Raw genomic sequence first — 13046 nt, 5'->3', positions numbered from 1 at the left:
AGTGCAGTCATGGGACGTATTGAGGTACATTATGTAGGTATCCTGCCCTCGTGCTGACCAAAAAAGGACAAGAATTTCAGATTTCCACAAAGGTTCCTAACTTTTTTTAGATTTACCAAACAGCAGTGGACGTGTGTGGATGTCAGAGTTGGAGATTTAAATGTTTCACCTACTATAGGATGAGCTGAAACATCCGTCTTAAACTATTTTTTACATTAAATATAAATATAATAATATATGGCTTGAGAAAAAAAGTTGCCCTGACCACATTTGCCATAGCTGTGTGTTTGTGTGAGTTACACAGCTCTCATTTATCCTGCTCTCTCTCCCTTTCTGTCTCTCCGTCTCTCTCTCCCTTCTCAAATGTTGTCCAGCTGTCAATTAATCTGGGCTAAACGTAGGATTAACTTGAGATACTGTTTGCCTTTTCACTCCGTGTTTCCCTCTGATTGGTTTGGGATCAGGAAATAATTTGATCATGCTTCACCCAGGGCTTTTTGACACTGATTAAAAACACATGCACACATATATATCTGATACAAGTCATATGCTCTCTATGTTTTTACACCATTGTTACATCTGGCATTGTTAAATGTACTCAGCAGAAGGAACAGAGGGGCCTTTTTTCTGGGCTGTTTCCGAGCAAGTGATGGTATGTTTGTCCTCCTATCATTGTTTGGCCTTTCTGAAATGGAACTGTCCCTTGCTCCCTGGAGAGACAGACTCCGGTTTGCAAAGACAACATTTTGGTGTATTCGCTCCCTGCTTACTTACACATTTCTCAGCACTGAGTTAGTTCTCAGATTTGTATAAGTTTGAAGTCTCATGTCGTGGGAAAATATATATGCATGTGTTGGTTTTATTCTGTTGTTTGTGGCCACTGTCTGAGGTCAGTCTGGGTCAACCTTGATATGATCTTGCAGGCATTTTGAAACCCAAGTGCTTAAAGGTGTAGTCAGCTATTGTAATCAAATGCAGTTTTTTGTCTCCTCGTGAACCGCCAGTTGTCCGTTATATGCGTGCTCTGTAAAAAGAAAATCCTGTACATGTACACACCCCTGGCTCAGGAAATTTGAAACAGAATACAGGTAGCTCGGACAACATGCTATCCCAGCAAATCAGCAACAGGGGGTGTTTGTGCTGGTCAGGCTGGTGAACCAGTGGAAGTTGGACCTCTAGGTCTCTCTTCTTCTACCTTTGCCCTGCCTCAGCCACAACCTCGCACATCAGAAGCAGAGCTGCACCATGATAGCAGTGAAATTTAAACATCCAGATGGAGATATTTCCCAGCAAACTTGGAATAAAAATATTTTATTCGATGCGGCAAACCTTAGATCTGTGCGGTGATAGCGAGTAGGTATTTGAATCAGTGGTGTCTATTTGCCAGTTTGTCTTTGATAACTCTTGGAGTTTCAATTCATTTTGAATGAAACTTCAAAAAGTCAAAAGTCAAGGACACAGCATGGGATCAAATTACAATAAATGGTAAAAAGAAAATGAAATGAAAAGAACCTGAGATACACATTATAAAAGATTATGTAAGATTATTTTAAAATAGTTAGAATGGCAGAAAACATGGCCATCATCACAAACGGCAGGGACGAGAGAAACTTGGTTGTAACTCTGAGAATTTGGTCAATCATCATGAATCCCGGGGCACCAGGAGTGCCAAAACAGTGTACGTGGTCAAAATATAACAAATTTGGGTAAGCAGGCTTTCGAGCCAAGTAAAAGTTTTAGTGCCATATCAATTCACATCTTTTCCCATAAAAAAAGATGCTTTTGAATTAAAACTTCTGACCCTGAAACACTGTTCAACAAAGTAGTACATACTGAATATAAAACAGCATGCATCATGAGTAGAGCATCTCTCTGAGCTCAATTCTAGTTTCCCTTGGAATTAGAATTGAGTCTTTGCCAGCATAATGTTTCTCATCCCTCCTCTGTGCTCTTCTATGGAACTATACTACACATCATCAGGACTCCCGGGGGAAATCCTGGAAGACCATAAAAAAAATTCCATAAAGTTTTTACTTGCCCTGTCACTCTTTTCACTACCCACCCCCCACCCCTGCAGCTAGACCAGTTGTTTCCGTCACTGTTGGCGTCCATGAATTTGGGGGTTTCGGAAGGAGTGCTGAAGAGAGGGGTGTATTCACATATCAACAATCTTTATCCATAGTCGCAACTGACTCAGTGAAGAAGGCAGTACTGTCAAGCAGGAAGTGCTCATGCTAGATATTTCCTGTCTCTCCACATCTTCTGTCACTGCCAGGGTTTCTCTCAGCACGGTCACCAATAACACACTTACACATCACTTAATATGATTGCAATATGAAAATAAAAGTCAGGTTGAAATTTGAATGACTAAATAACTCCAGACTGGGCAGAGCATAAGCCAAATAGTTTCTCTTTGTGATTTGTCTTCAGTGTTTATTTAAACAAGCCAAAGAAAATGATCTTGTTTGCATTTTGAGCCCTTTTTTATATCAAGACTGGACCAGTGCCAGGGCACAGTGCACGATCAGAGCAGGGGAAACAGATGACATTCTCCTCAAGGCGTTCGTTGACCCCTCATCAGCCTGTCGTGGATCGGAGGGGATTGGAATAGGCCACATGCATGTCGATTTCTTTACAGCTTGTTCTCGTGTCGGGACTCATAAAAGAACACGGCGCTGGAGAAGACACAAGGATCTGTGGTTCTCATTATTGGGTCCCAACTGGGCCCTCTGCAGAGCGGCTGCAGAGTTTACCATCAGTCCAGATGTGGAGCTGGGAACATGACCCCTGCTTACTGATGTGGCTCTTTGGGGGTGGGCAAGATGCTGTCCCTCTCAGCGACTCCAGTGTTGCTGTTCAGGTTCATCAACAGCATTGTTGTCGGCTGTGTGATCTGCAACCTCTGGCTGTCGTTTAGTTTCCTCTCACTGGGGGAAATACTCAAGAAAGTTTTGACTTTTGAGTTGAAGGTTGACCTGCAATGGGTCTCTAACTGCAATCAGAGTGTTGCTGCTTTCCTGTGACCACACTCGACCGCGGATCAAGGGACATGCCTTATCTACATCTTAGTTTGCCATTTATAGCCCTTACCCTTTATGTCTAATGACCTGCACTATGGGAGTGGAAATAATGCAAATTACATTTCCATGGAACTCCCTCTCTCTCTGTGTGTGTGTGTGTGTGTGTGTGTGTGTGTGTGTGTGTGTGTGTGTGTGTGTGTGTGTGTGTGTGTGTGTGTGTGTGTGTGTGTGTGAGAGAGAGAGGTGTGATGTGTTTGTGCAGCAGTGTTTGTTTTTGCCATGTGGGGGCGTGTCTCTGGAAGTGAGGGTACCGCAGTCCACGGTGAAACTGTGTTTTTTTAATGTGACACATTTTCACTGACTGGTTTATTGATTAAGCAGAACGGTCACCTCACCTTTGGCTGTTTTAGAACGTGGGGGGGTGTATAGTGCATGATTTAAGTACTACACAAACATACTTACACACACGCTATACTTTCCCGGGCACAGACTCAATGAATAAATGAGGTGAGCAGTCGAAGCATTTTCATCTTCACTGTGTTTGCTCTTTTTTTCCTCTTCTCCGCTCACTGGATGTCAGTCTTGGACGCTGTGCTCCAGCCCTCCCATAGATAAGATAAGAACCACATGCTTTTCCCACCTCCTGGCAAGGGAGTCCCAGGCGGACCTGCTGACGCACGCACCTCGCAGCAAACCCCCACCCCCTTTCCTGCCTCAGCCTCATGTCAGGAGAGTGAAAAGTAGTACCTTGGCAGCTTGCCCTTGACTCTCTGCCAGAAGGAGTGCACATCTAGAGAAGTGGTCTTTTCCCTTTCTCTCTCATGTGCATTTCTCATCCATGTTTTTGCAGAGGAGGAACACCTTGCTCATGAAACTGCCATGTTTGGCCTCCACTGTTTACGTTACGGCTCAGTATCGTCGGACAGAAGCGCTGAAGACACACGTTCACCTGTGTTCAGGCACTGTCACACTGATAGTAAACCATAACCGCTGCATGAGACAATGAGATGATGAGTCATGGAGACATGTGAAGCTGCTTTTGACAGCTCTTCAAATATTGATTTTTATGCAAGCATGTGCAAGCATATTGTATGTGAGCATATTGTTTCAGTTACAGCAATGCTTTCTTTTCAATACGACAGTGTAACTCCCCATGTCTGATGTAATCCTACATTTGCAGAAGTATACCCTAATCAACCATTCCTAACATTTTGTACTGTTGAGCTTGCACTTTTGGCTGATTTTTGCACTATTTCAAGAAAAAACTATAATCAAAAAGTACACAAAAAGATTGTGACAAGCCATCTTACACTCCATAGGCCACTCAAGTCGGCAAAAAGCAGCTAGACTGCTGAAAAAGTAGGAGGAGGTCGACCAATCATGGTGCCGTATTCGTTCCTCTTGTCTTCACTGTAGACCTGTTTCTTTTGACTGAAACCCCCGAGCTTGTGGGAACTACATGGAAAGTTGTGAACATTATGCTTGGCATTCGAAGGGTTAAGTTCTGAGAGCACGACTGTTTTGGTACATCGATGCTAAAATAAATTGGTGTCTGCAAGCCACAGAGGCTAAGAGTTTAGCAAGCTCACAGATGGGTAACGTAATCCAGGAAATGTCAAAGCATAATGACGAAGGGAAAAGATGAGACTCTAGAGAATATCAATGTTTTCAATAGGGGCATTATAACATTTTCAAGAAAAACTCAGACCCAACAAAACAATTTATCATTAATCTTTATTAGAAATCTTTATGAGCTTCCTCCACCATTTCTGATCACATCGGCAAACATGTCGCAACACCTTAACTGTGAGCTTTCAGACAATTCTAAGGTCCAAGGTCATAAATATGTCACGAGGGATATATTTCACTCTTAAACACAGTCAACACAACCCCATTTGAAAACAACTATGATTGATTTTCTCCTTCCCCCTCTTCTGGATAGCTGGTTCCTCTTGTGAGGACCGTTCCTTTGCATAGATAAATGGACTGGAGGGGCTGAGGAAAGACGAGATGATTATTTAAGTTAATGTTGCATGTACGCTCGCCTGCTTTACTAAATTGGTGTTGTGCGTCAGAAATGCTTAAATGTGAATTCTCTCTTCTCTTCTTACAATCAGCACAGATTATGTCACCCCCAGCTGCAAAAGAAAATCAGACTGCACTCACTGCAGAAATTCCTTGAAATGTACAAAGGCCACTTGTGCATTTCCATACGTCCCCCTGCAATGCATTCTGCACAGTCTGCAGTATCAGTATTAATCAGTCACCAAGGATCAGCAGGTCAAAGGAATATTGAATGATATGCATCCTCAGAGCTGTGTTAATGTATTGACAAGAGTAATAAATAACAGTTGTGGACACACACAGAGAAAAGATAGTGTCTCATTATGACTTGTGACTATACTTACACAATGCATGAAAAAAAGCTTTATTCAAAGCACATTTTAATATACGATGCAGTGATTTACAAGCATCTTTACAAGCCATTTACTTTTCCATATAAAATCAGAGCCTAATAGATTTCCTTAATAAAAAAAAGCCCATAAACTTAAATTGTAACTTCCAAGAATTTACAAATTTGAAACTTATTCAGGATGTTTTTAAGCTTGAATTTCCATATTAGTACCACAAACTGGTGGCTCATGCAAATGCATTCCCCATCAAAGAGGAGCATGTTCATATTGAAAGACACAGACAGACTGAGACTAGCTTGGCCTTCCTTTCCCAGTCCCAGGGTGTGGTGTGCTATACTCAAGATAAGTGTTATGCAACAATACCTCACTGCATGAACTCAGGCTTTGGTTTTTACACAGGAAGCCCAAGTCTGAGTCAGGCACCAAAATCTCGCCAACTGGGCTTAAACCACTCATAAACATGCTGCACAACAAACTACACTATTTCCCACCTGTACACTTGTCTGAATGATCGACATCCTATGACTGAAACTCATAATACAATGATTGAACTCAAACATTCTTAAGATCCTGAACAATTTGGTTTGTGACCCCTCTCAAAAAAGCAGTTTCTTGTGCTTTTGTCCCCTTGTCCCTACTTTCAGCTTTAAACCTCCTACATTGTTAAATTTTAGTAGGTTCAAGGTGCAATATTTCACAACAATGTAATTTTTTTCATATCTACCTCATTTATAATCTCATGATTACACAGATTCCTCAGATTTATTTTACGACCATATTGAGGAGGCCTGAGCCTTAGGATGGAAACTGAACAAACTAGCTCCACCTACCACAGTAAAATCCTGATGCTTCGGAATTGAAGTCATTTGTTATTTATATAATAACATATCAGTCACAGGTGGCATTCTTCTGCAGCATGATAACTTTCTGATACTTAAAATAGACTTGATTCTAGTTTACTTCATGGATCCATTTTTTATCCTTTTGAGGGTCACGGGTGAGCTGGAGCCAGTCCCAGCTGACATTAGGTAAGAGGTGGTGTACACCCTGGTCAGACAGCCAGCGTATCACAGGGCAAACATACAGAGACAAACAACCTCTCACGGTCACATTCACACCTACAGACAATTTTACATTATAGAGCTTTACAGAATATTTTTAAAGGCTTAATTCTTTTAACTTAGTATAAGATTTGTTAAATCATAATCATAAATTGTGCTTGTAGATATGCTTAAAATTATGCTGGGACTGCAGATGAAAATAGTCTAAGAGACTAACTGCTACATTTCTTTGAACCATTATGCTTATATTATTGAAAGTACACTGTCCCTTTTAAATAAAAGTTTTTAAAAAAGGCAGGCATCTTTGACTCATGGATCCTGTTTTGAACATGTCACAATAAGGTGTCTGTCCAGAGGCGGCTTTTCTCATGACAATAGTTGCTACAGGCAGTTATCCCCCACCACAGGTTTATACAGTATACAGACGTAAACATGGGAGGACCTTCTGGCAGACAGTTCATGCACTGGATTAAGATTTTAAATGTTTTTTAAATAATGTTTGCACATGTCGGTTTGTGTTGAACGTGTTTCTCTATCATTACGTCTGCTAGAATCAGTGTCAGTGAATGAAAACCTTTCCTGGTTTTTTACTTGATGACGCCATTGTCTTCAGCAGCACTGACCACTGTGGGAAGGAAAATTTCACTGAGGTTTGACAACATGAGAGAGAAAAAAACACTCAAACCAGTGACCATCTACTGCAGCAGCCTCCCCCCCTCTCGCCCTCTTTCTCCTGATTGAGTGTGCGTATGCGGTTCCCTGTGGGGTTAACCGTTTTGGACCACAGCATGTGGGACAGATCAGGCTCCACCTTTGATTAGCCACTGTAGTCGCAGGCTTGGGACACTGACGCATTACCCACAGCTCTGAGTGTCACTGCGGTCACATTAGGTTGAGCTGTGGCTCTAAAAACTTCAGAGGGAATCAGAAAGACAGCGTGTAAGGTCGGCAGAGAGTAGCAGGAATGTTCAGGAGGGAAAAAAGTGCCATCAATCAACATCCTGCTGTAATATAGAGGCTGTCGGGTCGAACCATAGACTGGGTCAAACCAGCCTTTCCTCCACTGGCTTCTTTTTCCACTTAGTGTTAATAGAGATAAAACGATATTTACATGTTTCTAAAAGTTCTTCCAATAAACAGTGATTTCTAAACTGATAGATGCCACCACTGGAGTTTACCATGTGGTGCTTAGGGCAGTTGAAGATGCTTCTTCATTTGTCATTCACTGAAAAAAAAATATTTCAGCAAGATAATCAAACTTAGATTAACATCTTTGCTCTTATTTTCTAGGGGAAGTCCACCGTCAAAGGTTTTCCTGTCATGTGCACCACCTTCAGTTAATGCACTTTAATGTTGTATGTTTTCCCTATTAACATACAATTGATTTATTGATTAACAATTCTAGCAATTTATCTGTAAATAAGCTCCATCATTGATTAAAGAATTATAAATACACACAACAGAGCTGTACTGGCTGACATGCTCCTTAACATTGGCTGTGTAGTTGGGTGGTTAGGTTTTTGCCCCTGTACGATTGTTGGTTGGGTGGTTTGTTAGCAAGATTATGCAAAAACTACTGGATGGATTACAACAAAACTTAATTTTGGTGCAGAACTGGATCAGGGGGCAGGTCCTAGATCTTTATTTCAATTTCTTTAACATAGCAAGATGTGGAATTTTTTTTTTAACATTTTCCTTAATGTCTCTGAGAATAATTCAGGGATCTTGATTAATAACATGGAACTGATATATATTGATGTGTGCAGATCAAAAAAATTAATAAATCCAAATCTAGCACATTTAAATTTGGTTTCATAAGGAGACTGTTGGGCCTTGGTTTGAGGTATCCAGTTTATTTATTGTCAAGCCCAGAGCAGTGTCTTGCTGCCTGAAATAAATTCACAAGCACCAAATGTGCATTAATCCAAAACTGAAAATAGTCCACAACAAATGCACTATTTATTACTATTTAAATAATGTTAAAAGCAAATACAGTACTAGCACTTGTAGTGTGTTAGGAAATCATTTTGAAATAAAAGCACACATTCATAACTGTTTTTAGATTTATGTCTTCAGCAGAAACAAATGTGCTTCGAGCCGACAGCCGCAGACAGAAGTCGGAAAGTACTGAGAGCGAGAGAGAGACTAACACATTGTTGATTCTTCGTCTCGTCTTTTTATGTAACTTGTTGAAAATAAAAAAACAGAGAACGGAGAGTTCTTTTCTTTTATATAATGATTGATTTGATACTGATTAGCAAATAGATACGCTGAATTGTTCTCCCTGACCTTTACAATTTTAGACACTGAAATTTGTCGCACTTCCATTTAGGCTAAGGGTCGAGTTAGGTGTAATAAACACTGGCTGTGCCACAGAGCCGTGGTTTGCTCGCTCTTCGCCACTTCGTTGCGGGCTTGTAATTTTCAGCAGCGGGGTACACCCAGAACACCGTTTTATCAGCTGTTATATGCCCAGTGCAGAATTCTTATCACTGCTGTTTGTTTTTGCCCCATGGAGATAGGACATTTGACTATTTTTGTTCATGTGCACACATATGATTGCTAAATAATTTTCAGAGCCCGTCCACCGCACAGAACTTGTATTCATAAATTCATACAGCCTCCTTGTTTTTTCTTTTTTTTTGTGGTGTCTCTAATCACAGTGCCTTCTTTGTGTGTCGGATAGGACAAATTTATAAGGGTGTTTTGCAGCGCTCCCATTTTACTCCTCTTTGTGTGTCTTTCTGTCCCCTGCAGCTCCCTTCCACCACCACCCCCCACCCCCCACCCCCTCAACTTTGTCTCATTTATTAAGCCGTGTTCTGCCGATGTGCGTCAGAGCTGGCCAGGAGTCTCGTGAGGCGTTGTGGAAGGCGTCCTGAAGAGCTGTGTCTCGAGTCTGGACAGCATCATACCACAGCCCCCCCTAGCTTACCCCCACCTCTGCTTATTTGCCTGCAACCACCTCCACCACCCCCCATCACACACACACACACACACACACACACACTGAGCAGATGATCCATCCTAAGTGAAGATCAAATGATTTGTTCTGGGGGTAATAAATCAAAGGTCATAGGTAGCTGCTCAAGTCTGTTTACAAGAGTCACTTTGATTCTACAATTAAATTAAACTCAAGCCAGTAGGAGTTCTTCTGAGGATGCAGGTTTTAAACACTTTATACTGACATGCAACACATTACCTGCAGCTGGATTGGAGGCTTTCATCTCCTGCATCTGGATTTATTTTGTCATCTGGCACAACATTTTGTTGTCCACAAGTATCTGTAGCTGCTCACTACCCCGATATCATACAGGATTTCAGACTAGATGCCCCACTTAGTAATATTGTCATTCTGTGTGTGTGCGTGTGTGAGACGCCAGAACACATGCCTTCCAGCTGCATGTCCTCCTGTGATTCATACTTGAAGGGAGTCTACGCAGATGCTGCTGATAACCAAACGTTTCGGGAAAGCGGTAAAACGATCAGGGCTGTCTGAATACAACAATCCTCTTTTCTACAATTATCTGCTAACAGCTACATTTCCTATCTACAACACCATCAAATGTAAATACAGGAGATTTGTTTTTCCTTTTACTGGGATTTTTTGAAATTTTGGTTGCCTTGTATGTAAGCGCTGGGCTGCACAGTCCGATGATGAGATTACATCTCACGGCTGAATTTAAACAGCTACAAGTCTTTGTTTTAAGAAACCCACTCCATTTGAGAGAGTGGCCTAAACATGATGGTTTCCCAGCGCATCATGACGGCCTTTCAGACGCCAGCGGGTATATTAAAAACAACTTTCCCTCAAAGATGGTCTGGCAAATTGCTTTTTTCCCTGACAACAAAGACAGTAAACAGCAGCACTTAGCGAGCTCTCAAGAACCTAATTGCCTATTAAGCACAATCGAGTCCTCCTTTATCCTGCTGCCTCTGTTGGGGGCTCCTATCCCTGGAGATGAAGCTTTACAGTAAACATAAGTGAGTTAGCCCGGCTATCTGAGAGCTTTGGGCGGAAAATAGGCGCTCCTGCCACGCTCACCTCACAGTAAAAGTGAATGAGAGATGACCTTCGGCCGTTTCTAGCCAGTGGATTTGTTTGGGCTGGCTGTCATGAACAGTGTGAGCCTGAATGAGACGTTATTTCCATCCTGTTGTAACTTAAATATCATTAATTATCATCTCCCAGTGTCTTTTTGTGTTTTTACACTTATGCTTTGTCGTGGGTAAAGTTGTGCAGTGCATGAAAGTAAAATACATTCTGTTTCTGTGCTCCTCAGGCTTGACAGATGAGAAAGTGAAGGCCTACCTTTCGCTGCACCCGCAGATGCTGGACGACTTTGTGTTGGAGAGTGTGAGTGCAGAGACGTTGGACAGATGGCTGAAGAAGAAGACCAGCAGCAGGCCTGCAGGTATACCCACTCCCACTCCCACACACAAACAGGGACAAACATGGAAACACACATATGCTGCAGCTCTCTGGATCACTGTGACATAATGATTGGATCAGCGGATTTCAGCATATTGACGCACAGTTGAGATTTCTGTAATATTTTGCTTTGGTTAAATGTTTGTACTTTTTAGCTCACATAATCCCATACCAGGTTCCGAACAGTCGACCACAAGTACAGGCTGCCATGAATATCTGCAGCCACGTCAGTCGTTTGCTTTTATTGCGCTGAAAAACTAAAACCTCCCCTCCAAGAGATCCAAAGGATAACCGGAGCCGAGGCAGGCCGTGCCTCTGCGGGTTCCATTTATTATCCCGGCCATTTGCACTACAAATCACTCATCTTCACGTGTTTCCTTTAATCGTCAGTGTGTGTGATAGACAGACGAGAGGGAGCGGGCTTGTCGGGTGTTTACGGGTCGTTAGATGTGTTTGAGCGGAGCCGAGTTGAGTCTGTGCCGTGCACTGCGCACACAGCGGACTGTTTCTCAGACCAACCGCATCCATCAAGGGCCCACAGTGCTGGCACTCTGCCCAGTCGAGCTGCTGACGTCAGAGGCGACCTCCAGAGACATGCAGCCGGCTGAAGGGGGCCCAGGGGAGGGGTGGGGATGGTGGCGGCGGCGGTGAGGGGTTGTGCTGGCTCAGGGTGTGGGTGTGTTGAAGTGCAGGGGGAAGCTGGCGTAGGATGGATTTGTCACATTTTGGAGCTGCTTTCCACATGAGGTTTACAGACAGTGGTGTTTATTGCTGCTATGAGACGCTGGTTTCTAATGTCAGATCCTGCATGTGAAACTGTTTCCAGTATGCAGTATGCAGTGTGTGTGTGTGTGTGTGTGTGTGTGTGTGTGTGTGTGTGTGTGTGTGTGTGTGTGTGTGTGTGTGTGTGTTTTGGATGAAACGTCAAAAAAGAAGCCTAAATAATTTTTCTGGTGCCAAGTAGTTCAGGTCAGAGCAGATGAATCCTGTGCAAAGCAGAACACAGATTTATAAAAACTGAGCACAAAGATTTTAGTCAGATGTGTTTAAGAGCTTTTATTTGATCACTCTTCAGTTATCATATGATTCATGAAACTAAATTCACCCGTTGCAAAGGAAATGCATTTTTCCCATGATGTCCAAAGGCTGGATAATATAAAGAACCACTTTGTTTATTAGAAATTAAATGTCCATTACATGACTGCTGGCTGTTTTTTTTTCGAGTATGGTATAAATATGGACTTGCAGGAAACTCACTTGAGTCTGGAGCCACAGATCACAGTGCACGGAGACAAAGTTGCTGCTGCATCACTGTGCTGGTGTAACAAAGCTTTGACAAAAAAAATAAACAGAAGCAGAAATGACGTTCATCGTGATGCATCGCATTATCGAAGGCTACATTATTGAAGTTTCAGATTTCAGTCGATTCTCATGTTGTTTAGAAAAGCACACTAATGCTAACAGTGTGACTGCCTGGAAAATAGACAAGATGGTCCCAAGTGCTCTGTTTTTGAAAGTGGTCAAACAGTTAACAAGCTCCTGGACAAATGGTTGCAGGCATCATTGTGTTAGATAAGGAAACACAGTGAAGGACTAGTGTTACAAAACAGCGTTTTGTGTTTGGAACAATAAGCTATATTGTTAAGCTAGTTAACTTTTTTTAATGTGGTGATAGAGAGAATATCTGGAACAGCCAGAAGTTTATACTGTATTAAAATGAGCAGTTGCTAACAGTGTTTGTCCACCTGCATGCCTTCAGCTCTGGTCATGTGTTGTGTGTGTTGAAAATACTAAAGTAAATGCTGCTCGAGTGAAAAGTCTCTTTACACACACACACAGGCTGTGATGTATCTTCGAAGTGCAGGTTCGTGCAGGTTTTTGTGTCTTGCCAACATAAGTGCAGGTTACACGTCTCGGAGAGTTCGACTGCATTTTTCCCAAAAATTGTCTTTTGTGGTTCAAAAAATTAGTTGCTTGAGGGGATTGAGTCAGAATGAAGAGGATGATTCTAAAATCAACCAAAATCTTTGCATTAGCTTTCTGGCTAGAGACTACATGAATAACATATCTGAATATTTAATGCAACTGCTGGATGTCGAGTTCCATTGTGGGAGAGTGG

General features: G+C 42.1%; 1 protein-coding gene across 3 annotated transcripts in view; it reads left to right on the top strand.

Annotated features, from left to right (window-relative positions):
- pde10a (phosphodiesterase 10A) overlaps positions 1 to 13046 on the top strand; it is a 54754-nt gene that overhangs the window by 17510 nt on the left and 24198 nt on the right. For all 3 annotated transcript variants that reach the window (XM_069539077.1, XM_069539078.1, XM_069539080.1), the window contains one exon: positions 10779 to 10910. In XM_069539077.1, the coding sequence (XP_069395178.1) occupies positions 10779 to 10910 (132 nt within the window). The remainder of the gene's footprint in view (positions 1 to 10778; positions 10911 to 13046) is intronic.

Source organism: Paralichthys olivaceus, chromosome 14 (assembly GCF_024713975.1).
Source record: "Paralichthys olivaceus isolate ysfri-2021 chromosome 14, ASM2471397v2, whole genome shotgun sequence".
NCBI classification, from domain to species: domain Eukaryota; kingdom Metazoa; phylum Chordata; class Actinopteri; order Pleuronectiformes; family Paralichthyidae; genus Paralichthys; species Paralichthys olivaceus.
This window is presented reverse-complemented; position numbering and strand designations above follow the sequence as displayed.